At 43.8% G+C, this 27,858-nt stretch overlaps 1 protein-coding gene across 4 annotated transcripts in view; it reads right to left on the minus strand.

Annotated features, from left to right (window-relative positions):
• Positions 1–27,534, minus strand: part of DENND1A (DENN domain containing 1A) — a 144,879-nt gene extending 117,345 nt beyond the window's left edge. For all 4 annotated transcript variants that reach the window (XM_050319891.1, XM_050319888.1, XM_050319889.1 and 1 more), the window contains exons 1-2: positions 27,412–27,534; positions 21,731–21,801 (exon numbers count right to left, since the gene is read on the minus strand). In XM_050319891.1, the coding sequence (XP_050175848.1) occupies positions 21,731–21,801; positions 27,412–27,428 (88 nt within the window). In that variant the 5' untranslated portion in view covers positions 27,429–27,534. The remainder of the gene's footprint in view (positions 1–21,730; positions 21,802–27,411) is intronic.
• Positions 27,535–27,858: the final 324 nt, after the last annotated feature.

A 27,858-nucleotide genomic window follows, 5' to 3' on the forward strand; every position in this document is an offset into this window, starting at 1 on the left:
TTATTTATACGACAACCTATTTAAAACAGACCTCTTCAAAGCCAGGCATTTTTCAAAGGGATACAGCAGAGAAGGCCACATTCCAATTCCACAACCATTTTTTTTTTTAATTACAAAACCCCAAAGCAAACACTCAGGCAGGAGTCCAACACAGAGAGTAAAGCACACGGAACAGCCCCCGTTATCCCCCCCAGCCCCGCGCAGGGTGTGGGGACACTCTGGGGACACTCTGGTGTGGCTGTGACACAGTCCCCGAGGGGCTGCACAAGGCTCAGCCTGCAGGGCAGCCTGGCTGTGCCATCACCCAGCGGTGTCCCAGTACCCACCCCAGGCTCCCGTGGGCAGATTCACTGCGCGATCCGTTCGGCAATCGCCGGTTCCGCTGCCAGCAGGTGCCAACTCCTTATCGAGGTGTGTTCCTTCTGCAGGAGAAATCCAGCAGCCTGGGCCTTTAAAACTTTCCAGCTGAAGGTTCTCCAGAGAACCAGGTGCTCAGTGCCAGCGTTTCACCCCAGCACACACACAGTTACATGTGCAGTGTATCCAACTTCACATACACGTACGAGCAAACCCTTCCACGGTGACACAGCAGGAACAGGATGCAAGGGATCTCCTCTGAAAATTCATCAGTCTCTACACAGGTGGGTGAAGTGTCCAAACACACAAACAGATGTGCCCAGCTGTGCTGGCACGAGCACCCTCTACACACAAGCAGCAATTAAGGGACAGTACAACTTCACACTTCAGCACAAGCACAGCAGCAGTGGTGAGAGGAAACTATGCAACTATTAAGTTGCATATTTAAAAATAATTTTTAAACTATTTATTTAAGGGTAAGATTTCAGGATTTCACAGGAAAACAGATGAAATGAGTCAATCAAAGAAATCATTCTGTATTGCTGAAGAAATCCGTAATGGTGTCTGGAATGTGATACCAACATTCCCCCCTTCTATTGATCCATTGCTCTCAAACTTAATATAAATATATATACACATGTATTGACACACATATTTTATCATTTACCATTGTTTTAGAGAAAGAGGAACTAAATTTGACATCAATCCATAGCGTGTTTGCTCTAAACACATTCCTCCATAGATGGCAAGCCGCATTCTCATTCTTGAAAGATCCAACAAAACAGATTAGTCATACAAAGTAACTCTGTGTGTGTGTGTAAACATGTATTTTTCCTGTTTTCTCAGCATCTTGAAGGCTCTTCTGTGTTCCAGGAGCTCCCTGGCACAAGGCACAAGGATAGGCTGCAGGCCCCTACTTGACCATATTTCTGGGAGCCCGCAAAGCCCCATCCCAGATGACCCAGAGACAGGCTCTGTGCAGCTTTGCGAGGCTCCAGATTCACGGGTGAGCACAGCAGGCACAAGTTACCTGGGGCAAACACACCCCTGCCAGTGCCTTACCTGTCTCACAGCCGGGGGGGACACTGCCCTGGGTGTCAGCCCCTGTGACAGGGATCTGGTTTGCATTCAGCCCCAGGGTGGCTAACCCAGCCCCAGGGTGGCTAACCCAGAGACACTGGAGCCCCGCAGGAGAGAGAGCCCCACCTTTCAGATCCGCCTGGTGCCTCCCGTCCTCATGTTCTCACAAGTGCTTTCTATTTAACATTGTGTCAGCTCCATCACTTGGGCTTTTAAATGGTCTGGGAATATTTCCTAAACTTGCAGTTTGCAAGTCATCTTGATAACAAGTCATATTGATAACTGATTTGCCCTGAAAGGACAAGCACAGGGCACCCAATAATCACAATGGACATGATACCTGAATCACTCTGAACAGGAGAAAATGGTGATACCAACAGGGATTTGGGTGGGTAGCCCAGCCAAGCACTCAGGATTGAGCTTTAATCAGCACCATTAGGATCAGTAAAAACTGCTTCAGCACCCATGTGAAAATACTTGGTAAAGACACGAACAGACCTGTCAACTCTGCCTGTAAAACTAAAGTAACTTGAGAACTTCAAACACTTTAACTCGCAGTAATTTGTTTTGCACAGTACATGCAAACAGTGAGATGCAGCTCCATTGTAGCTCCAGACAGCAAGGAAACCCTTTGCAACTCAAAACACAGGGAACGCTGTTATTCCAGGTACTTAACAGGCTTTCGAGTGAAATGATGCAAAGTAAACACATGTAAAATACTTTTTTCAAGTTCAGGAGAGTGGAATCTATTTGCTGACACCAGAACAAGGGAAGAGCCAGACTGAAATGCTGCCCAGCCTCTTGCCCAAGTGCAGCAAAGCTCTGAGCAGCCACCGATGGGTTACAGAGCTCTGAAGGCTCAGCTGAGGGCAGGGAGACCCTGCAAACCACGGCCAGACATAGGGCAAGTGAACCCCAGGAAGGAAAAAGTCACTGGAATTATGGAGCTGCTTCTCAAACTAAACTTCGAAACCCCAAAACAAGAACTCAGGTTGTGCCACAGGTTGAACTTGTCTGTTGATGGTAACCTAGCTTCTCCTGTTTATCTTGCATGACACCTGACCTGGTAGTTTCAGCTCACAAAGATGACAAGATCCACACAGTTTGTGCCTAAAGCCACTGCTGACAAACAGCCATCTATTAATATTAACCACGTGCTGAAATACAGCACTGGAAGTTGTAAGTTACAAGTGTAAAGCAGAAAGAATACAAACAATAACATTCCAAAATAAAGCTAAAATACCCCATCCCACCTGGAATCTCCCATTCTTACATGGGTGTAAGTGCAATGAAATACATCTGTCACAAACTTAAATATAAACCGCTGGTACCAAGACAAATGTTGATTTTATCCCTATTGCTTACACTCCGGTTTAAAGCAATGGCACGTCACACAAATTTCCTGAGATTCACTTCCCAACCTGACACACATCATTGGAAGCCCCCTTCCCAGAGGATGCAGCTCCACACAAAGCAGCTGCTGCCATGAAATCTCAGTTGGCCACAGAGCTGCCCCAGCCCTTGTTCCTCCCCACAGACCCCCTGTCCCAGGGAGAGCAGTCTGGAAAAGCACCGATGGAACGGGTTACGTGGCTATTCCTGCAGCTCCCTTTGCAATTCTCCTAAGAGGAGCTCCCGAGGGAAGCGACTGAAGCCCTTCTCACACGAGCAACGGGAACTGAAGGTGGGTTTATTGGGAACGGGTCAGCAGAGTAAGGCTTTGCTGCACCGTTTCCAGCATCATCTGAGCCCTGGGTGCATTCACAGATCCTCTGCTATGGGGGGCACACAGCCCTGATCCCACAGGAGGTGAGCACAGCTCTCACTGCCAGCACACTCAGCTTTCCCCTCCAGCAGCAGATTCCACATCACTGTGAGCATTCTGTGGAGCACGGTGTTGATTGCTCAACCACATTCAACTATTACAGTCAGTATTTCATTAAAAACGTGAATGTTTCCAAGTTCTAAAAGCTATTCCTGCCTCTCCCTACACAATCCTGTTGAACAAAAAGCCAAATACAGCAGAATATTGAAATTAGCTGTGAACTGTATAATCCCATTGTTCAATTTCATGGCATTTAAGACACTACCTTCCCCTCCTCACAAGTCTGGATGTTAATCCATGCTGGAACCTGATTTAATTTTCCAGATGACAGGATGGGAACATGCTACAATGGCATATTAGTGTAACTATGCTGCTCTTTTACTCTTCACTTTTCTTACATCATAGAGTGAGTTTTGCTTTTAAAAGAGGCATGCTTGGTTACTTCTAAAAATAGCCCAACTCAAACTGTATTTGAATTGTAAGGAAATTATAAAACCAGGGAAGTTCTCAAAAACTTACCAGAAAATACTTCCCAGAGTTAACCATGCAAACCCAATACAAACTGACCTGCTTCTTTTGATAAAATCAGCCAGCTTAATCCATACTGGCTACACATCATTCAGATATACCAACCCCAAATTCAAAAATAGAGTGAAAATTACCTCATTTTCCCTCCCTAATTAAATGATTTACCTCATTCACTTCTTTAAGGTGCTTATAGCAACAGTCCCTCTAAAATGAACTGGAACTGAATTCAGAGTATCTTTAATTTCCACACCCATTACACACTCTCATACTTGTGCAGCACAACAAAAAAGCCATGCAGACTCCTTTCCAAACCTCTGCCACCTCCTGGGTGTCCTGCACTCAGCACAGCCGAGCACTCCTGCTTGCCCCTAAACTGAGGCAGCCCAGGAAGCAGAAGCCATCCCGGAGTGGGGGAAGCAGGGGAGGAGGGGAAAAGGCAGGGGGTGGGTGGAGAAAATGTGGGAGAGAAAAAACCTACACACCCAGGACGGCAGACACAAAACCTCGGAACAAGACCTGGCAGAAAATACCTGTGGAATAAAAAATCCCATTTGTATTTAATACGCAGCTTTAAGACTTCAATCTTTGCTTCTTAAAGTGCTCCTCATTTTGAAAGTGTCCAAGTCAGAAAACAAGCCAGATGTAAAGAGCGTTCTACAGGAGTGTCTTGCGCCCCTCACATGAAGCCCCTCCAGCAGCACAAAAATGCTTTTGCCAACAGTTTAATCTAGAAATGAAATATAAGGCTTATAATTCAGAGTTCAGCAAAGTGATGCAAAAGCAGCAAAGACTGAGCAAAGGCAACATAAAATATACATCATAGGAAACAGGAAGGCAGGGAGAAAACCAGAACAGATTAGGCAAATCACTATGATTTCCATAATTGTTTTTATATTATTAACACCTCGAGAACCAGAGGGGCAGTGAGGAGCAAAACTTCATCCCAGACAGTGTTCAGTAACATCTTCCATGTATTTTTTAAAAATCTTTCCAAAACAAAGCAAGTTAAGCTACAACTTCCTCACAGTTTTTTACTTAACCACGCACAGCCCTGCACAATGAAGACATGGAGAGGTAACAGCTCCAACAGCTCAAGAGTGGCACGAGCTGTAGAGTTGTGTCTGTACACCTGAGCTGCCTGGTCTGATCCCCCTCATCAGGGTTTCTGATCCCCCTCATCAGGGTTTCTGGTCCCACTATGACCCACTCAGAGCAAGGCTTAGATATGAGACACTCACAGCCTCCAGCAGCCAAGCCAACTTTCCATCTGAAGGGGTCTTGGTTACGTTCACTCCACAGTCCTGCTAAAAAACTAAAGTACAGTAAGGGCAAAGCAGAAACAACACTCGCTTCTTGGATAAGAAGCCAGGAAAACCACTCACTGCCCTTCACCAAAAGAAGAGGCTGCACTGGTTCCTCATCCCAAGTTCCCAGGAGTTCTTTGGGGTCACATTAAGCTGCTGAGCTGCCCAGCCTGGCACAGACAGCATTTACTCAGACCCTTTTACAGGGCACCAGGTTCCATCCTAACTGCTATTATTTACTCCCCTGAACCCTCCTATGGAATGGGGCCAGGTTTAATCAAAGCTTTACCAACTCTTTCTATGCAGGTTGTGAAACAATTGTGTTGCAAGCACAGTGTTCAATATCTGAAGTGCAACTGGGGAAATACCACTCTGTTAAATCTTTAACCTCTTTTCTTTCATCCATACCAAGATTCCAGTTTTTAAAAAAATCAGTTGTATAATGGTACAGATTCATTTCTCTTTACTAACATTCTAAACTGCCAGCGTAAGGAGACATCTGAAAGCACAAGATGGTCTCAGTGACCAGCAAACTCGGAATTATTTCTTTACAAAGAAGAGCAGAAAATTTTCAGTCTGGATTAATTTTTAAACTGCTGGTACTGACAGAACTAAAGCTGGAACTCTCAGAAGGGGCTGCACAGGACAGAGCTAAACAGTTGTGTTTATGACATGTTTCTCCCACCTTCACTGGAGGTGCTCAGATCCTTTCCCTGCACTGCTTAATGACTCTGGTGGCACCTCAGGCCCACATTAAAGCACGGCTGATGAATCTTTTGAGTTTGCTTTACTCTGCACTTAGGGGGATATTTCTCTTCATAACCATCTGTTCTCCCACCAACCCAGAAATGCAGTGTTCCTGGCTACCTAAGCCAAACTCCAGGAGTCCTGCAAGCAGCAAATTTTGAATGGATTATGGGTTTAATTCTTTTTTTTCCCCTCTATAATTCTAGTCAGCAAATCATCCAGCACCTAAAACTTGCAAAAATATAATTAGGTAAAATTGTGTTTCAATGGTCAAGAAATGCACAAAGCCTGGCTTACAAAATGAAATATGAAGTGTCTCGAAACATTTTACAGGCTGCCTGTAACAATTATACAAAAGAGTTTAAATGTAGAAGTTGAATGGGAACACCTACTTTAATTAGGTTTTTTTTGGTTTTAATAATTTTTTATTTATTTGTGTTTGATCAGTATGTTTTTTTCTCATAACCCTTTCACCACTCTATAAATTTAATAGAGATAGGTTTCAAGTGCTCAGGCCATGCATACTGAATCTGTGTCCCTCCTGCCTCTTTGTGTTTATATTCAGAGACAGCAGAGTTGCCTGGTGACAGTCTCTTCCCCTTGCACAGCAGCTGGCAAGCCCTCCTTGGCCTGGAAATATGAAAGAAACAGTTAACCAATATTTCATGCTCTGACTTAGATGTGACAGTCTGGAGGTGCCAGTACCACACAGGGCACACAGGCAACCTCTCACAAGCTAACATTTTTCTGAAGTCTCAGAGGCAAGAAAGGGAGAAAAATAAAAAGACCTTCCTCACATCTAGCTAACATGCAGCAAAAATGAATCCTGATTAATGAATTAATCCAAAGTAATGCATCATCTGGGGTTTAACAATACCAGCCACAAGCAGTGATTGTCTGAATCTGCCAAATTGACTCTGATTTCCAGAATGCAAATTCTCAAGTTGCACAAGATAAGACCAAAGCAACGAGAGCTTTGACAGTTTTACAAGAAACAGTCACCTCTTTAATATTTACAAGCCATGTATTTCAGATTGCTCCTGTTTGCCTACCTGCTGCCCAGGGCTGCTGCTCCTGCTCAACGTTCAAGCACATGCAGCCCAAAACAATGTCTTTAAACTCACTTTGTACAGCAGCAAAAAGGAGTTATATTTGATAACGTTAGAGATTATAGACAACTGAATTAAAACCTAACATAGGCATACACAGGACCTTCATTTTAAAAAATCCTTACTCAATTCATTTTGAGAAATTCTTACATGATGTCGTATCTTCTACTTTCCTGTGTCAACCAGATCATTTTTAACTTGGCTGTTTTGAAAAAAAAACAGGAATAGCACCTTATTGTCATACTGCTTTTGAGCAATACTGTACTAAAGGAATGGTGTAAAACCACAACGTGGCCAGGGCAATCATTCAACTATATTACAAAACCTAAAGGAACTGCTAATGAAAACAAACAATATTTTCCAAAATATCTCCAGGCTTTTCACTACTAGAAAATACTTCTGAGTTTTATAAACATTTTCCAAGCTACTTTATTTTCACCATTTTTGCTTTTAGTTTTAATGATAGTTTGGTCATTTAAATTTGGTAATAACCTGTATTTTCCATGTATCAGATAACATTTTACAAATGATTAAATTTTTTTAAAATTTCTTTCCAAAATCCACAACAAATACAAATACATAAAGTACTGCAGAAATACATTCCTTGCTATATGGACCATCACACTTCAGGTTTAATGTGAACTGACTGACAAAGCACATGGAACAAAGTGTTGTGGTCAACCATAAGCTCTCCAAGTGTTGTCCTAAGGAAGGAAAAGCAGCCACCCTTTACCTGAGCAACAGAGCAGTTGCCCCAAGCGCACAGAGAGCCCTCCTCGTTCCCCAGGCCCCGAGAGTGCTCCAGTGTTCCCTTCAGCATGCCTGAAGCCCTGAGCTGGCTCTCATGCCCAGCACTGCCAGGCCCAGCCCTGGGAGCTGGCACCCTGCTGAAGGTGAGTCCCAGGCTGGTCACAGCGAGCCTCACCCAGGGCTGCAGCATCGCTGAGGCCCCGGCAAGCCTCAAACCGACACCACGTGAGAGGAAAGCTCGGAAAAGCATCCAACACACTCCCCTGCAAGAAGTTCCTGTGGGCTCAGATGTGCTGATGACAGAAGCTGAACTTCTTGAACAGCATCGAAAGTTAGTGGAGGTGAGGGGAAACAGGTCCTAACGTGGCAAAATCCATCTCATATGGCTGATGTGATGAAACAAAGCCCAAATCCTGGAGCGTTCCGGGGCTCCCAAGGACTCCTCTCTTTTGGAGTGAAGTTCACCCGGACAGCACCGGGCACCCCCAGGGCACTGGGGATCCCACAGGTGCAGGACAGCCCCAGCTCCCTGCAGTGCTGTCAGCTGCTGCTAACAAAGCTCACGGGGTGCCCCGGGGGACGCTGCAACCACAAGGCCTTTGAGAAAGCAAGTTTAGCACATTTAAAGCAGTGCCGTGAGTTTGAAGAAAAATTTGTTTTATATAAAGAGAAGATTGCTGATCTGCAGTGCAGCTAGACAGGAAATCTATCATCTCACTAAAACAATTTAAAACATTTCTGCTACTGGGGAAAAGGCAAGGGTATCAAAAGGAATTTTAACCACAAACCAGGAGGGAATGTTTGCAGATATTTGATACTTGCAAGACGCATGAGAGCACACATCCAGCCATCCAAATGCCCCTGGGAGGGCCGGGCCAGCTCTCCTGCAGGCAGTGTGTCAGACTCCCCGGGCAGGCTGGCGGGTGGAACACCCCGGCAGGCCCTTCCCCTCCCCGGGGGCTGCAGTGCAGGTGCCACACAGGCGTGCCCAGCGCTGGGCACCAGTTCTCAACACACCTCCCAAAGCACAGCTGAGCTCAGAGCTGGGGCAGCTTCTGTCCCACAGGAGCACACCTTGAGCAGTCCACGCTCCGTTCTCGGTAAATCATTCCGTGTCTGACTGGGTTCCCAAGCTCTCTGCTCCCCACTTGCCTTTTCCAGGTCTGGATCCACACCTCTCTTGTGCTCTCACCAAAAGAATTCCAGCTATCAACAGGTTGTTTCTAAAAACTCTCCTCCTTGATAAACTCTTGCTTGCCCTGTATCCAAACACGCATTTTGGAGTACAGAAATGAACGACATTTCCTTGTTGAAAACCAAACACCCATCACTGACTGCAGCACCACAACACCAGCACTCCACCCCAGAATTGTTCCACAGAGGCTCCACAGCCTTCTCTTAGGTGATCAAAGTAATGACAGAGTTCTCTCCATCTTTTTACACATGCATATATGTTGAATTTTTAAACACGAAAGATTAAATTAGAAGTTCCCCACACAAACACAACTCCTTTTAAAAGGGCTCAAAACACTGTATTTACATCTGCAAGTACTCACTTTATTACTACAACCTTTATAACAGAGCTTAGGTTTGCTTCAAACAAAACAGGGTTCTCAGCGATAGAGGCCCAAGAAAAAGCCCTGCATACAGTTAGTCTACAAAGAATTAACTGGATTAATTAGCAAGGGATTTGAGAAGCAGCTTGGAGCTAGAAAACCAAAACACTAAATTGTTTAAATACTTTGGCAATGGATCAAGGTTTCTAGGCAGCCCTATGTTCCATTCTCTCCTTTTTTTTTTTGCTCGGTGTTTTAACACATTTAACCTGACGAGGTACTTTTTCATGAGATATGAATGACACTGTCAAAATACCAAAAAAGAAGATGTGAATTAAAAAATGCCACAAGCTGTTAGCAATTCTGCCAACATGTATGAGCCCAGGCAACATTAATTAAAAATCAATAGCTTAGGACATAAATAGCTCTCATCCCTGTTATAGTATATCTCTAACATAACTCTTTATTAAAGCAAAAAAAGCAAAAAAAAAAGCCAGTGTCTCTGCTATTATACTGACTGAATTGACCACAACAAAGCAAAAGGAACAAGGCAAAACCCCTGAGCCAAGAGAGCCCTATGAGAAAGGGAGGACAGGCGTATGAATGATTGGAATGCTTCAGCCCTGCACTATCATTAACACATAACTGGCTGCAAACAGCCTCACTGCAAATACTTGGGAACAAGTTACCAGCAACAGCATTGCGTGTTTTCAGGGCTAATATGAGTCTATACAAAGTCCTGCATGCCAAGGAAATGAGCGTAACGTGCACATCTTTCTGTCAGCTACAGCTTATTAATCAGGATTTTTATTACGCATCCTGACTAAAGATTGAAAAATTCTCTGCTAATTTACAAAATAAAGGTGAGAAAAGGCAGGAAATTGCACTCAACCTTCTTCTACTTTAGTGACACCACCTTCAAACTAAAGTTACGTTAGAAGTCATCAAAGCTAAAAGATTTAAGCTGGACAAGGAGCAGATTGCAGTGGTAGAGCAGATCATGAAACTGTAGGACTCTTAGAGTGGAACTCTGGGGACAGAAAGGATTATTTTGGTAGTCGTGTTTCCAAATGCAGCTGTCAGGAATGTCCTGCAGCAGACACACCTGCAGGTGCAGCTCCAGCCAGCTCAGCACAAGGGCCTGCTGCTGGACAGCAACCCCAACTGGGACCGGCCCAGGGGCAGCCAAGGCACCGGGAATCAACAGTCTGGAGCAGCAGGAGGCTGCATTTACTAACAGCTGCTATTACAGACTGCTGCAGCTGCAAAGGGAACTTTCAGAAATACCAGTCTGAACTACTGGACAGATATGCAGGACATGAGCTTCACAAAATCACAGCCAAGCAGAACCCTCCCCTGGGCACAACCCGAGATCAATCAGGAGTTCCCTTCTGCTGGGGAGAGGAGGCAGGAAGGACTAACCTTTCAGCTCTTAAATGTTACCATTTCACCTTGCCAGCTGCATTGGGAGTCCCACCTTAGAGCTGTGCTTTGGGACACTCCTACTTCTTCCCATTCCCTTGCCACAATGCCACCTCCCCTGGATTTCCTGATGAAAGCGCAGCGCAAGAAACCCAAAGGTCGAGTTCACAGAGCACAGACACCCCGTGCCAGCACAGGGGAACTGAAGACCCCACTTCTCACAAGATCTTTTGGCCTAACTTTTCATTGAGCTACGGTCAGAAATGATGTATTTCCTTCTCAGCTGTTCAGATTCCATCCCAGCTACGGCCACTTTCAGCTAATCTTGTTTAAGGTGCACCAAATCCAAGGCTCTGTTGCCACATTCCATGTAACACAATTCTTCATCTAGGAAGTTAATTATGCAGTCTTAATTTTTAGTAGAAGTACATTAGAACACAAAACTGGTGCTATTTGAGTTCCCCTAAATGGAATAAATCGAAATTCTACCAAGTTCCCCCAATAATGCTTTATGTCACTGTAAAAATACAAGCTATCACTTTATTAATGCTTCAATCATCTTCACCACTGAAGGTTCAAGAATATAAAACACAGACTTTGCTAAATCATGTCTCCCTTTATGATTATAAATTAAAGTGAGTAGAAGATGCACCAGCAATTTGTAAACTCTTTCAAAGGACCTGATTTACATTTTTCTCCTATAAAGTGAAGATATCCCCCAACACGCTGCATTTGTGTTAAATATTAAATAAAGACACTTACACTACATATATGGCAGAAATGGAAGATATTTCTGATATGTTTTGGAATTACTTTTAGCAGTCTAATGCTGTTTATAATACTGGTGCAAATACTGCCACCAATAAAGAAACAAACATTAAAAAGGTGTCCTCTAAGCTTCCCTTTAAGGCATCTCCCATAATCGTATAATTTGCTCTGGACATCATTAAAATGTAAAGTTAATGAGGATTCAGCTGAAAACAGAAGAAATGTAACCTATTTTCAGGCAAAACTTCTAACACTGCAATCAGAGGGAAAACCTCTTTGATGTCTCTTTGTCTCTTCTCATTAATTTTCTTTTGGTTTAAAAAAAAACACAAAGGCTGTTTAAACTAAAAAATGCATAGAAGTTTAAACATGGTAATTATAGTCGAGCTGCAATGAGGTCATTAGGTTTTTAAAACTTTGAGATAAACAAAATTGAGATGTATGACTATTTTAAAAACATGTCAATACTCAGTGTTAATTGTCCATGTGATTGATACACACTGTAGTCTAAGGATTTAGTCTGGATACAGAACTGCTTCAAGATGATTTAGTGAAAGAGCCAATCCCACAGCCAGGGCAGAGCAAAGCCATCAAGAAATGCATCAAAATGCAAAGCTGTGATTACTGCATTATGGATGCCACTTGTAGTATTTCTGAGGGGAACACAGCAGGCTTTTTGCCACCCGTGCAAGAGAGATGACAAACGGTGAGATCCTGCTTCCCTTTGCCTCTGCAGCTCATGAAGGAATGAAACATGCACCAAGTTACATCATTCCATTTACCCCCCACATCTGTTCCTGCTCCTGAACACTGCCAAGGTGCACACTAAGCTGTGCACTGCTGGTTTAACATGGGAACTCTCTCCAGCAGAAATATCTATGAGAGGTATTTAATTACACAGGACAGATGGAATCTGTGACATACTGTGGTAGCAGATACTTTTAGCAAATAAGATTATCATATACAAAAGGCCTTAAGTCACACAGGACAAACATAACCTGACCTTTAGTGTAGAAGGACATTAATCACAATGAAGCAAAATAACGTATTCATAACGTTCTTCCATTTGCCAACATCACCTGTAGATCAAACATGTAGCAACAGCACCCTGAGTCTGCTGCCTGCCCATACAGTGATGCTCAACCACCGTTCTGTCTTCACATTTCCACACTGGAGCTGAGTCTGCAACCATTATTTCTGACAGGTGTTTCTCCACAGAGTGAAACTCTGGCTTTAGAACTTTTGGAACAGAAGATCTCCAGCATCTCACAAGTATCTTACAGACATAAATGGAGAGCAATTTCCTGTTACAAATTACTGAAGAGCTGTAACAATGTAAGAATCAATTCATGAAAAGGCAATGCTACCGCTATTTCTATTTGCAGCTACATAGTTTCAAAATAAATGATCCTTCAAAGGAACTAAGTCTGGGATCGAGTTAACAGCTGTAGAATGCAATGGGAGTTGGAATTCCTGTCACCAACACTTCCAATCGGTACCCCTGGAAGTTCTTTCTCCCCTTTCCTTCCCCAGGTGCCTGCACTGTCAGAGTCAATGCCACCTGGGCCAGACCACCCTTCTGTGACACAGTAAACAGGATCCCTCGCTCCTGCTCCTCATCTTTTCATTTTCCACCCAGGTTATGATGTTCCACAAGGGACTTCCACACAGTCTTCTGTTATTTGACTATCTTCATCAAATTAGAAACCATTACTCTCCAACTGGCCAGTCTTGGAAGAGTTCAGACAAAACTCTCCAGACTAACTCATGCCAGACAACAGATTATCCCTATCAGCTGTCTCTTCCCACCCCTCCATCCAAGGTTATCATCCTCAATACTGAAGTTCAACCTCCCTGGTTTCTATCCCACTCTTCCATGAAATAAGTAATATTAAAAAGTGATCAGAATCTGTTTCCATCTAAAAAAGACATAAAAATCATCTCCCCAAGAGCCAATAACCTGTCAGCATCTGGAATTTTGACCAGTGGTTTACTAAAACTTCCTTGTCCCAGGACCAAAATGAAAATTGTCTCTGCTAGAACAAACAGTGGGGTTTGGGATTTATTTTGATTTGGTTTGAGGTTTTGACAACCATTGCTGAAGTAAAACAATAGTCTGGTATGAATTTTACACTTATTTGGTAGTAATCTAACCTCAAATCATCTGTAACTCTATTTCAATCTCAAAAAGAACCCAAACCCCAAACCAGCAGAAACCCACAAGAAAACCCTACAATGTCACTTTGTGTTCCTGACAAAAAGGTGTCACAGCAGAGAGGGGCAGGGCAGTGCTGCCTCAGGCACTCACAGGCCTCCTCTGCACGCCCAGGTTACCTCCTCTCCTTGCAAGGAACCCCCATAGAGAAGGACCAGCAATAACAGTAGATGGTTCATCTGCTGCCCTCCCAGGCTGTGTGCTGCCCTCAGCACTGCTCTGCCAGGGCTCTGGAGCACTCTGCAGCGCTCTGGGAGAATCACCGACGCTCCCATCGGCACACCAAACACGCACAAATTCCAAACCCCGAGATTTCTGTGGAAAACATCCCCAGGGAGCGTCATCCCACTGCAGATGGGCCGTCTGGGACGGTGCCTTCAACGTTAGGCAAAACCCCACCCAAAATCGCTGCTCTGAAACCTCCAGGGAGCTTGCTTTAAAGTCATTACTACTTGTTTCTTTTTCACCTGAATCACTCTCCAATTCAACTTCTCTGCAGAAATGCCCCTATCTGGGATATCTGCTGATGCACATGCACTAAGCTTTAAGCAATAGTTAACACTCATTAACGAGATTACCTGTTGTGATTAAGTGAGGACAAACAAAAACAACACCACCTTGGAAATTTCTGTGACTGAGAATCAACTGACCTTAAAATTACTCCCTTAAATAAAGTCACACACCCCCTCCCTTTAACAGCAACTGACTCCATCCAAAATACAATCTCTGCAGTTACAGCAGTCCTACTCCTGGAGCAGCTCATTAACAGAGTTAACTGCAACAAGTCCTTCACCAAATTCTTAAATGCTTCAAATGCTGAAATAGCAGTGGGTATTTAAATTGAGTCTCTCAAGAACTCTTTAAAAGGAGCAACCACTCAAATTCCTCTATAAATTCAAGGAAAACTCTGAGTATAGCTGGTGAAGGAAAATAATTTGTTAGAATCACTAGGAAAAAGTGTCCCTAAGAAAGTTTCAGTTTAGCAGTTAATTCCAACCTGCAGTTAAAAAGGCACTAGCTGTCAGTCAGTTTTCTCACCCAACTCTATCATGAAAAGAAAAACTGACAGATCACAGGAGCTTGCCTTTGTAAACCAATTCGGGAACTTTCATGCTTCTTATTTGTTAGGTTAAAGGTTAAATTGCTGACCTCTGCCCTCCTGCTTAGCAGCCTTTCCCTTTTTCTGTAAAGCTTTATTTTGGGGCTGTATTTACATGGATTAGTCTCTTTTCACGCTAAGAAGGAATCTGTTCACAGCCAAAGCCTTAGTTCTGGTTGTACAAAAAGCAGTCACAATTATTCAGCAGCAGACAATGACCATATTGTGGATTTACAAAAAAACCACCTCAGCCATGGCAAGTTCTGTCCTTGCTGCACAAAACAATAGAAGAAAAATCTTATCAAGCATTCAAGAGAAAGCAAACAAAGCAGGCCCACTGTGAACTTGATGAAGATGTCAAGCTCCTTTAAAAAAAATATAAATCAACAAAAGAGTTTAAAGTCTTGTGAGTGAGACTTTCTGTGCTGAATTTTTCTGTCTAGTTAAACAGTGCCAGCATAGCAATATAGTGCAGATTAGTAAATACTTGTGAGATAGAAAGGACTGTAGACAGAAGCAGTTAAAGCATGAAGCAAAAAGGCCAAACCGCTCTGTTCCCACAAAATAACTTACAGCAGCAGCAGAACATTCAGTTATAGTAGATATTGGCATTTGGGGTGGATAGAAAATCCACTATCATCAGATAAGAACGTGCCTAAAAACGTGTTAGATAGAATTTACCATGGCTTGCAATATGACGGATTCTAGTATTTTTTTCATCAGGTGAGTTTCTCATCAAATTGAGTTCTGTATTTCATTTATACTGTAAAAACCAATCTGTGAACTGTCTTCCAACAGAACAGCTCAAACAATGCTCCTGCCTTACCCAGTCACTGCAGTCCCAGTAAGCCCTTTGTTAAAATCTTCCTCCTTGTTTGTACTTAGAAGCAAAGCAATCAAATGGAAACAGAAAAACAAAGCAGCATCTTAGGAGAATTAGAATTCCCAAATCCCACCTATCTACTTAGGTTTGGTTGCTTTTCCAATCCTGCTTTAGGAAGTTTGGTGTAGCAGCACTACACCGTAAAGATGGGACAGGGAAAGTTGGGATTCCAGCCCATGTTCCACAGAAAGCCCTTATTTCACGGAAAGAGACCTGAATTCTGCACTTCCTTTGTCATTCCTAAACCTTCAGCAGGGTGTTTATTTCTCAATCCAGAATGGGTAGATTTGAACCAACAAAACGTTTTCCCCTTAAAAAATAAATGTTGCTCTCAGAGTGCACGGGAAAGGTTTACAAACTTCTGAAGGACCAGCTCTTAACTTAGTCCTGCTCTGGGAACTTGTACCTGTCCAAGAACACCCTCCATCCACACGGGAGGTACTGCTGTGCTGCCTCACACTGCAGGCTGGGACACGAGATAATGCAGCAGTTATTTCCTTGGCAGAGACAGAAACCTGCCAGTTCTACCTGTGAAAGGCCTGTCAGGGAAACCACAGTGACAACTGCAGAATAATCTGAGGGCCCTAGTACGTGGTGACTGCTCCCAGCAGAGTTAAGGACTTCGATTAGTTTAAGTTATACATTTGTGATCTACTGGGAAGGGGGGGAGGGAGGGAAAGAGCTGTTACAACCCAAGGCTAGAACATGAAAAGTAAAGAAGGAAGTACTTAAACTACTCACAAGCTTCTAGTAGGAACAAGATTAGTAGTACATGCTACTCTCAGAGCCAATTCAAATGCAAATCTCATCCTTTCACTCAAACAATGATAAACTACCTCAGAGTTAATAGTTTCCTTCTAAGATTCATCTCCCTTTTCAACTTAGTGGTATGTTTTCCAGAAAAGAAAGAAGCACATGGCGAGTCTTACAGCAAGACCCTTTAAATTCTGTCATAAAAGAAGTAGCATAAACTACATTTCCTCTCCTAATCCAGTGAACATTTGTTAAACTCTAACACACACTTTGTCCACACAGTCGCATTTAGGCTTCTAACTTACCACGATTCTTAAAAAAATAAAACAAGAAAGAAATCCTTTAGCTGTACTAAACCATTTCAGCTTTTTCCTTGAACACACAGCAAGAATTTATGCTACACTCACAAAAAGATGAAAGATGAGGTCCTTGGAGAGAAAGGCCTTTTGGCACACTACATGGTAAAGCTGCAGATTTGACATACTTTTATAATGTCTGCTTTGGCAAGAACACAAAAACCCCACACAAAAGCATGGTACGTCCTCCCAGACAGGGGTGTAGGGGGTGTCCTACTCTTGTGAGCATTTACTTTCAAATGCTCTCACTTCAGAGACTATTTTGATCGCTTACTTTAGACTAACAAATTCTCTTTTGCTACATGAACAGTTTGACAGTCAGACTACAATTCTCCTCACAGCCCCATCTAACAAGAGAGAATCTTTGGCTGGGGTCCAGCAAGAGCCTTAAATTTGTCACATCCTATTTCTGATGAATGATCTGCAGCAGTTTTAAGATCACAAAGTGCTTTGAAAGTTAAAAGAAAAATTTCACAAGTAGTAAGCTTTCACTTTCTTTATAAAGGTATTTAAACTAAAACTGCTAGTGGATTCTTTCCACTTCTGCATCTCAAAAAAATGCCAAAACAATCTTTTAGCTGAGATTAAAAAAATAGGAAACAGTTGCAATGCACTTGCCTAAAATGTGTCAAAAGGCTAGAACTGGATTTCCAGAAGTGCTCAAGTGCTTAAGCACTTATCATTTGTAAAAGAAACAATACAACTTCTTTGTAATTTATGCCTCCATTTCTGGGAAGTTTCACTATCATGAGATGCCATGGCAAATACACAAATCACAGTGTCATAAAACACTTTGATTCCTTCCTTTACACAAAGATTAAGAATATCAAAAGAGATCCAAGAAAATTGCAGTATTTGACACAGAGCTTCTATTTAAAATTATCCCCAGCATGTAACAATTCCAGTGCATGCAAGAAGACAATGCAGCAAAGGCACAGACTCACCTTCAGAATTTATTAGTTTTACTACTGGCCAATATTTTCCCTAGAATATTTCACTTTTAAAATAAAACCATGACCATTCTTTTTCTTTTTCTGAAAGTAAGTGTGTGGGAGTTGGTGAGAAGCACTAGACTGGTAAGTTCCTATCCCTGACATACTTACACCTGACACACAACACGGATTTCTCCCTGGATAAATTCCATGTGCTGTCACTGTAAAATGCAGACTCTGCTCTTTCTATTCTGGTTTGCTGCTCTCACTTCTGCTGGGAAGGCTCCCTGCTCAGGAGCAGCACATCCCTGCAAAGAGGAAACACCAGGAGGCCTGCAGGGCTGAACAAGGAGCTCCTGGACAAACCAAACACCAACAGGCAGCTTTCAGAGGGTGGGAGCAGGGAAACCACACACACTGAGCTTCAACCAGCTAAGGGGAGCCCCCAGGTTCCACAGAAACCACAATCACCAGGCAAAAAAATGGCTTGGTATCATCTTCTCTTAAAAAATACATTTTTAACATAGAATTTTCATCTTAACATTCCCAGTCACAGTTGCAGCTTTCTTGCTTCGTGGTTCTCAGAACAAAGACATCCCGTTTACTTCGAGTGACTCAGTACAAAAAATCTATAAGTTTCCAAGCAAGACCTATGAACCCACCAGAGACAACCACAAACACAGCCAAATGAATGCTGGAATTGTACAGTACACCAAAGACTTCATGAGCCAAAAACATACAATGCTGAGCAGAGATGATCACCATTTCTAGACAATCTAGAGGGGAAAGGACAGCGAGACTACAGTGAGCTGATGCAGGGATCATTTCCTCTCAGTTCCCACATTTCAGTGTGGTTTGGCAGAGTCCTGCCTGGATTGGAATAAAACAATGTTTCCTTTTTCAACTTCTTTGGTTGCAATGAAGTTTTTCTCTTTGTACCTCATACGAAACATCTCCCAGATGATCCTGAAGTTCACATTTCTAAATCAAATCTTGGTATCATTGGATAAGTCAGGCTGGAAAGGACCTCAGGAGGTCTCCAGTTCAACCTCCTGTCAAAGATGGGCCAGGTGTGAGGTCAGACCAGCTCGTTGAGGCTGTGAAGCAGCTGGGTCTTGAAAAGCTCCAAGGATGGAGATGCACAAGCCCTCCGAGCGCCCTGGTCTGATCCTTGACTCCTCCTGCTGAACACGTTCCTGATGCTCACTTAGGACGTCTCTTCATCCAGCCTGTCACTGCACCTCGTCCTGCTGCCAGGCACGGCTGTGGAGAGCCTGCATGTCCCCTCCCAAAGAACTCCTCCCAGGTATGGAAGCTGCTGCTCAGTTCCCTGGAGCCTCCTCCTTCCCTGGACCCAGCCCAGCACTCGTCTCCTCACAGTGAGGTGCTCCAGCTCACCATCCTCATGGCCCCCCACTGAACTTGTTCCAGTTTATTGACGCCTTCCCTGGAGCCCAGAACAGGTTTGTTCCTTCTGCAGCCCATTGTCTCGGTGACAAAGTGAGAACCTTCCACAGGAAGCCCTGGCACAGCTGCCCAGGGCAGTGGTGGGGTCCCCATCCCTGGGGGGATCCAAAGGACGTGCAGACACAGTGTGGGGGACATGGTCTTGGCACTGTCAGGGTTGTGGTTGGACTCAGTGATCTTAAAGGTCTTTTCCAACCTAGATAGTTCTGTATGACAGCAAATGGAAAATGCTGTTTTCATCCATGTCAAAAGTTATGAACCAAATAACATTTCATGCACGACTGTGAATTCCACGAGCAGCAAAGTGACTTGAATGCACAACTGTCTGCCAGGAGTTAAGGACACCAGTCAGTACCTCCCATTTCAGTAGGATGCAAGTGAACTATGAAGTACATCAAAGCTTTAAATTCCAGTTGATATTCCATACTCACATGGCAAACATCCTTTGCTACTTTCTCACCTTCACTCTTGCAGCTCTCTCCCCATCCCACCAGGCTGGGGGAGCGAGTGGCTGCGTGGGGCTGAGCTGCCAGCTGGGGTTTGGAATCACAAAACAGAGCAATCAAAAACAATCACAAGCCACACAATCCCCCACACTGGGACAGTTACAGCTTTGGAGCAACTCATTCTCCTCGAGACCAGCTCAGAAGATTGATATCAGAATTAAGAGCATTTTAAGTATCAACAGCATGAGACATGGACCTCAAAAACAGTTGTCTTAGTTAATCTGGGGATTGATTAAATGTGGAGAAATAGTTTTTCAAACTTGCCTGATACCTTGGTCCTTATACCCCTTTTCCAGATTTTGCTGTTGTGAACAGCAGCTGCTCCTTGCCAAACATTCCCTGGCTGCAGAAACAAGCCCTGAGCCACCCTGGGCTCGGGCAGAGCCCACAGCCAAGGAGCAGCAGTGAGCTCCGTGGATCTCTGGGGCTGTGTGCCCGAATGGGGATTCGCCTGGGACATGGTACAGCTGACACTGCAGAGAATCAACCTTCATTTGAAGCAAAATGACAAAATATTTGGGGAGACACAAATCTAAGGCTTCTGAGAATAAAGGGTATCTCTTAGATATAAAAAAAAAAATTGGTTGGGGAAAAAATCTCTTAAAAGATTACCCAGAGAGAATTAATAACTTCAGAATACATGAGTTGCAAAAACAAGTTTTAGAACTTTTTTTACTCCCTAAAAAGAATTTTTGAAGATTTTGCACCTAGAAGTACATACAACAAACCTAAAAACACAACTAAGTGAAACTCCCACAGAATCAGTTGGTTTATAGAACAAAATGTATACTAAATTCTCCAATTAAAAACCTGTAAAGTAGTTTCCATGCTTTTTAACCCACCTTCCCACAGCAGGGAATTAATCCCTCCAGGGGGATGCAAACAAACTTCAAAGAGAAGATTATACCCAGACACTAGTACTGTACAATGTAATGTTTATGGTCAAATTTGTTCCGATTTTCTGGCACTAGAATCCAGGTCAGATGTGCAGACACAAAGAGCAGTTATTAAAAGGGCTCCTGCAGTTCCATCAAACAGTTGTGATGGCACAGAGCAGGAGGACAAGCCAGGACTGTACTCCAGTTACAGCTCCTAAGGAGGCTCTGGCAGGACAGGACAGAGTGCAGCTATTTGACTTTTGTGGACTGTAACAAAGACAGACAGACAGGAGGGAAGGGGCTTTCCAGGCTCGGAGATAGAAAAACTCTCTCTTTTGGTTCATTGCACCATATCTGCGGCACACATGTGACCATTTTATAATTGACAAAAGAAATATTACTTCAGCATGTGCTGACTAATCATAATTATTTAATGCTGACATCCCTCCTTTTTGTAGCATTCTAGAGACTGAACTAAATTCTGGGATTACGAATTTCAGCCTTCACTTTTCCTGCTTATTTGATCAAGTTCCTCAGGTGACACAAGAGCACAACAAAAAATTCACAAATACACTTTGGTTCACAAATACATGTTGGTTTCAGCAGTTATGACACTTCTCTAGCATAAACACAGGAATATTTGTCAAAAAGCATATTACAGAAAAACACTTGTACAATTACGGTAGGACAACAATGCTTGGTAAAAACAGTTAACCAAACCACAAGCTGTGTCCATGTCTTATTTCTAGATAAAGCCATTCGATCAAAGAATTCTGGGAGCAGATAAAAATACTTCTGTAGACAAGTAAAAAAGAGGAAGTAAAAATAAATTTCACATGAGATGTTTTAAGAGTAATTTTTTTTATTTTAATTACCTCTTTCTTAAATAAGAAGTAAATACCAATCTGAAAAAGTACTTACTTTTTCAACCTAATGAAGAGAGTTATTTCTATTTAAAAAAACAAAAAAAGGGTAAAACAGTCAAAGAAATCTGAAAATTGCCCACAATGAGGGACAGAGGCAAGAATTTCTCTTTATTAGTCCTAACTGTACAGGATTCCACAGAACCAGTGATTAGGATATCTCTAAGAGCTAGAACAGCATAATATTAAATACACTTCATGATCTCACAAGACATGGTTCTTAACAACAGTTTCAAACAATAAATAGGTAGAATCACAGTGCAAAACAGTACCTTTCCCAAGGCAACTGATTCCTGAGTGGGTCACCTCTGCATACACCTCAAAGGTAGTTTCTGGGTTTTGCCTGAAAGGAAAGGAAAGCATAGAGCACACTGAGAATGTGGTTTAAGAGCACTCCCCATTGCAGTCACAGCACTCTGGAACACAAAGCTACAAGAACCAGAGGAACCCCTGCCGAGTTCCAGCCTGGATTGGCTCTCAGGCCTTCCTGCCACACAGGCAAGCCCAGAGCTTGGATGGCTCGGTGTGCACAGGGCAAAATACCTGTCAAAATATTTCTGTCTCTGTCAAAACCAAGCCATGCTGGAGAATATTACAAATGCCCAAGGTTTGGCCTCCTGAGACTCCAGGGCCTTAAATCCAGGAACTTGCCAGATGCAAGGAAATAGGTGCAATAGTCAAAACCAACAGCAAACTGAGCCACAAAACATAAATAAAGCTTGAGGAAAGAGATTTACTCTTTGCAAGATTTATAAATATACCACTACTAAAAGTAAAAAGTTAATGATATTACTTCAAAACAAACAAACAAGCCATTTGGTGTGTATTTTCAGTCCTTACTAACATAACCCCATAAGTGATGCTCTGGAATTGCATTTTACAATGTAACGAGGATGCAAAAGTAGCAGGTGATTATATAAGACAGAATATTTTGAGTTAGTTCCTGACTAACAATTTTAGCTACTTCAGAAATTTTTTATGAGATTAAAGAGAATCACACATTACACTGTAATTGTTTAGTTACTGAAACAAGGATTTTGCAGGTCTGAACATGTGACACTTTATTCTTAGACTTTCTGGTTAAAGTCAAGAATCAAAATTGCATAATTACTGCTCCAAATTTATGGTTGCTTGGATAGTGATAATGTTGTCTCCTATGTGTTAATGCAAACTATCTAACATTAGAAAATCGCTGAGGTATAATTAACTTGTGAATTTTGTAACTCCCTTACAGCTAAGGACGAAAATAATGACAAGACCCATAAATACATATGCTAGAATTCCTAACTGAAAGATAACCTAAAAAATTAAACTCATCTTACCCAACATCTGAAACCAAACAGATAAACATGTCAAGGAGTTCAGCTTACTCCTCAGAGAATTTCTATTATTTTTAATCCTACTTTAACACCAAAAGGGATTAAGGAAACATTTCTAGCCATGCCACAGGCCCACTTAGTCTAACTCAAGTGGCTCTAAGCCAAACCCCACACCTATTTAAACCCACAGAAAAGCCCCACTGCTTTCAGTAGCACAGGATCACACTCCTTGGTTTTACAGAGCACCTCTCAGGAGCAACAATGGTTCACAATTCAATTAATGGTAATTTAATTTGCCACCAGTTCCCAACTGATTTGTCTTAAGTAGCTGTTTTTTTCCAGAAAACTACATTCGTAGGTTATGAGAAATCCAAAGTCAGCTGTTATTGTGCAATATAAAACAAACTTGCACAATTCTCGCTGTGCTACTCAAGTTGCTGCACATAATCTGCTGCAAATACTGGGGTTTAGCCACATTCCAACAATCATGGTACAGGAGGAGGATGGAATGATATCCCATAGCCACAGAAAGTTATTCTTCCTTTCTACACACTGCTGTGCAGCCTTATCATACCCTCCTTGTTTATGTCTTTATTTTTAGCACCCTGTTTCCTTAATTAAAATTTATGAATTTTATAATATTTTTACAGCTAATGGTTAAAATAACAAACACCCTTTTAGTACTATGTTAGAGCCCGTGTGTTAAGCCACTGTGTCAGCTGGCAGGAGCACAGACTATACCAAAACTTTCAGACAAAAAGACACCACATTTTGTATTTTAATTTTCCATGACAAATGTCCATTGATTTCTATGAACAGGGAAACTGAAGTAGCTTTGCCAAGTGAGAAACTCAGTGTTAAAGGCTGCATTCAATGACCAACACCTCCATATGAGAATGAAACCATTGTTGGATTGTGGCTATTTTATAACTTTGCAGGGGAATTAAGGAAACAAGTCACTGTGAGACTTCATACAGTTTGCAAATACAGCATAAACAGGATCATAATATGTATATTCTGCAGTCCGTTTTTATGACTACTAAACTGACCTGCAGACACCCAGTGCCACCTGTGCATGGCACTGAGACCTCAACCCCTGCAATCCTCCAGAGCAGCAGAGCCTTAAACACACCCCCTGCGTTTCCTTTCCTCCCCAAAATCACCTACAGACCCACAGTCACTTATCCAGTGAATACACAGATGCAGTGAAAATGAAAAGGCATAGGACACACATGTACAAAAACACACAGTACCTCACTGTTTTGGGTCTGCCTGAGATGGTCAACCCAGCACACTCAATTACTTGAGAACTGGGTAATTTCAGGAGGAAATGCAATACTTCTTTGTAAATAGAAATTTAGGAAGGAGCTGTATGAGGAAATACTGCTTCTGTGATAAATGCTACTTGTAGGAATTACTTCAAATCTCTGATGTAGAAATAACTTCAGTATCAAAGCAACCAATATGAAATTCAATTTTATGTTGAAGTAAGATAATACTTCAAATAAGGTATTTACGTACCTTTTACTATGAAAAATTTTAGTTTTTACCAAACTCTGAGAGATTTATGCAGAATAAAATTAAACCAAGTCCTGCTCCAAAGCTGTATGATGGAAGTACATATCTTACATACCTACAGCCTATTTCAATTCTGTCAGGAGCATGTTTTTGTAGTGTAATAGCACTTATGACAGAAAGTATCATTCCACTTAGAAACTGAGGCATGAGAGGAGCCTGACACTGCCTGATAATCAGTTGTCTTGTAACAAGATTAGTTGCTCGACTCTTGCAGAAATAAAATTATTAGCAGAAATCTGTAATGGCTAATTCAATTCAGAAATTGCAACTGAAGCCTTGATTAATTTTCATATATTTAACTTCTTCTGCCTGGTATTCCCTAGGTGGATAATCTTCCATCTGAGTATGTGGCAAGCTTTCTGTTAAATATCTGAAAGCTTTCCCAGTTGAATATGGGGTATCTCTTGTGTCATCAGGGAGACACAACCACCTCTGGCAAGGAACGTGCCCAGCGTTGTCCCAGGCTGAACAGATTGCTATTGACACCCTACTTAAAATAAATAAAGAAAGGATCCTTCTTGTGCTGGAAGGTGGAGCACAAAGGCTGCAGAGCAGTGATACAGCAGGTTAATGAGGCTGCTATCCCACACCCCGTATCCTGTATCCTGCCTGCCCCGGTGGCACGAGCGCTGGCACGTTCCTGTGACACCGCTACACGGATGAACCCGCTCTGTAACCCAACACTCTCTGTACCTGCTTTCTCGCCTGCAGCTATACAGAAGCCAGGAGCTCACAGGACTGCTGGCAATTCCTTGATTTCTCTCACTTCAGTCTGATGCAGCCACTGATGCTCTTCTCTAAGCACTCTCTCCCTCAAATGACTCATTATTATGCACCCATCAGAAACCTCGCTGACAGACATGCCCGGGTTTCCTGCAGAGTCTATCACAGTGTGTGCGAGGGATCCTGTGCCAAGGAGTTTAATAACCCTCACAGTTATCAATCTACTGCAAGGAGCTAGAGATCTGAGCACTGTTTTTTTACTGGGGCTTCAGCACATATTGGTGACACTCCTAAAGGAGATGTCCCTCAGCACATCCAATTGTCAAACAGTTTTCTCATTCACACTCCCAACGTGCCCCAAGAAGGGAGATACTTACCAACCTTAAAATCTTTGGTGGATTAAACATCCAGCTCAGAAAAGCAAACCAAAAAAGCCTCTTACTCAGACAGGCTCTCTCATCCTTAAATACTTCAAGATTGGTTTGAAGTTTTGTCCTTACTCTAGCTGGGCACAGTGTTCTGTCCAAAATGCAGAAAAGCAATTTATCAAGTGTAGCTCAAGGCAAAGTTGTTTAATCAATGAATGGACAAAATGCTTTCTCACACAGTCCAGTAAGAATGAAAAGCAATGTTTATCTGGGGTTATCACCCGTGTTTTCCTGGTGACTGGGAAAGACATGGGTTTTATCTGCAATCTTGAAAGAAAAGTTCACACTGAAAGAATTTGCACAGCAAAAGTCCTAAAGTCCACTGGCTGCACTAAATATTTCTAACAGCTACATCTCCTCCCTGACACCAGTTTGTGGTTGGAGCATCTACCCTGCCTGATGACATTCTCATTCAGCAAAGTCTACTCAAAGGCACTGGAAGTCCAGGTAGTAATCACAAACCCAAAGATGGTAAACACAGCTTATGGATTCAGTATGCACACAAAACCGTCCTGCATTTACAGTATCAGCCTTTGAACAGATTTAAGATAAGGTCATCCTAAAATGACCATCCTAAGTCATGTTGAATCACGAACTTGAAGTGATTCAAGCAAGGGTGACCATGGCAGGATCTGAAGGTGCAGGTTACAGATACAGCCTGCTCTGCTGCCAAAAATACCAGCAGTCTTAGATTCTACCTGTATTTGTCTGTAAGAGCTTCACTAGTTTCTCAGGCCTTGATTTCTTTGTGGTAACAGTTGAGAATACATATGCCAATAAAGTGCAAAGCTAAAGCCCACAGTATGCCCATGGAAGGAAGGCTTTCTGGAACCAACCAATTGCCTCAGTGCCAGCATTAGAAACACTCATTATCCACTTACATGTTCCTAAAACACCTGGCTGAGCAGACAAATGTACATGTCTATCCAGCCTCTGGGCTTGGGAACACTGAGATGTGTCATCACATAAACTATGTCCCCTCTAGTCTTGTATTCATGTTAAACAAGAGAAGGGAAAAGTTAAAGCTCTGTGTAATCTTGGAGATCCCTGTGTTCAAGAAGGAAGAACAATTGCTCAACAGCACCTGCTGAAACCGCTGAATAAACCAGAGCCTAACTGGGTCTCTCCCCTCCATCACCCTTTCACACACAGAGCCAGCACTCCCTGCTCGGTGATGGCTTCATTACACCTTCGCCTGTCTCAGAGGAACTGAATTTTCCTGGAATGGCATAAGAATGAACTGAGGCCTTTAACGTGACAATACCAAACATATCAATAGGGCTTACCAATAAATTAACCACCAGTTTTTTTGAAAACTAAAAAAAACCATTGAGATCATGGATCTGCAGGCCCAACACATGTATCACTCGCACCATCTATCACTGTTCCTTCCCCCAAACCCCTTCGCTGACGCAGTCTGAAGGTCTCCCGGACAGACCGTGGTCCTTCCACGAGCGCACTCTGACCTGGCCAAAGAGCTCTGCGCTCCCTGGACCGCTCCACGCCCCCGGGCAGGCGTCGCCGGTGCTGGCCGCGGAGATGTTCCCAGCGCGGCACCCCCGCCCTGCCCAGGCCCGCGGCGATAACGCCGCGCTCCCCGCCCGGCCCCGAGGGCGGCGGTGGCGGGGTGGGGGTGAGGGTGAGGCAGGGCCGCTCTCGCCCTTCCCGGGGCAGGGCCGGGGGTCCCGCCGGGGTCGGGCTGTGACGGCCCGTGCTGCCCGTGCCGGGGTCCCGCGGGCCGGGAGCGCTCTGCCCCGTCCCTGTCCCCCTCCTCGCCCTGCCCGGGGCCCGCGGGGTCCCGCCCGCGCGGCCTCTCCCGGAGCGCAGGGAGGGCGGGGAACTCAATCCCCTTCTCGCTCTGCAGAGGGCTCAGAGCGGGTCCGCAGAGCCGCGGGGGGCACTCACTTGATCCTGGATCCCATGGTCTCCGGGGGGCCGCATAGACCCGCGCGGAGCGAGGCAGGGGCGGGGGCCGCGGGCCGCGCTCTGTCCGCCGCTCGCCCCTCACTCCATCCCGGCCCGCGCCGCGGCGCCCCGGCCGAGTCACGGCGCGGGGGCTGCCGGGAGCTGTAGTGCTGAGGGAGCGCCCGCGCGGGCTCCGCTCGCCGTGCCGGGCGGCAGGAAAACCGCAGCGGGCAGAAATTCGGGGCACGGCCAGTCCCGCCCGAAGGGGGGGAAGAACCTCTTCCCTGCGCGAGTGACCGCGCTGGAACAGATTGCACAGAGCGGGTGCGGAGTCTGCCTCGCTGGGGATGTTCCAGAACCGCCTGGACACAGCCCCGTGCCACGTGCGCCGATGTGGCCCTGCTGGGGCAGGGAGTGGGACCAGAGAGCCGCTGTGTGCCCTTCCAG

The sequence above is a fragment of the Myiozetetes cayanensis genome, unplaced genomic scaffold (assembly GCF_022539395.1).
Source record: "Myiozetetes cayanensis isolate MyiCay16 unplaced genomic scaffold, myiCay2020 scf23, whole genome shotgun sequence".
NCBI lineage: Eukaryota > Metazoa > Chordata > Aves > Passeriformes > Tyrannidae > Myiozetetes > Myiozetetes cayanensis.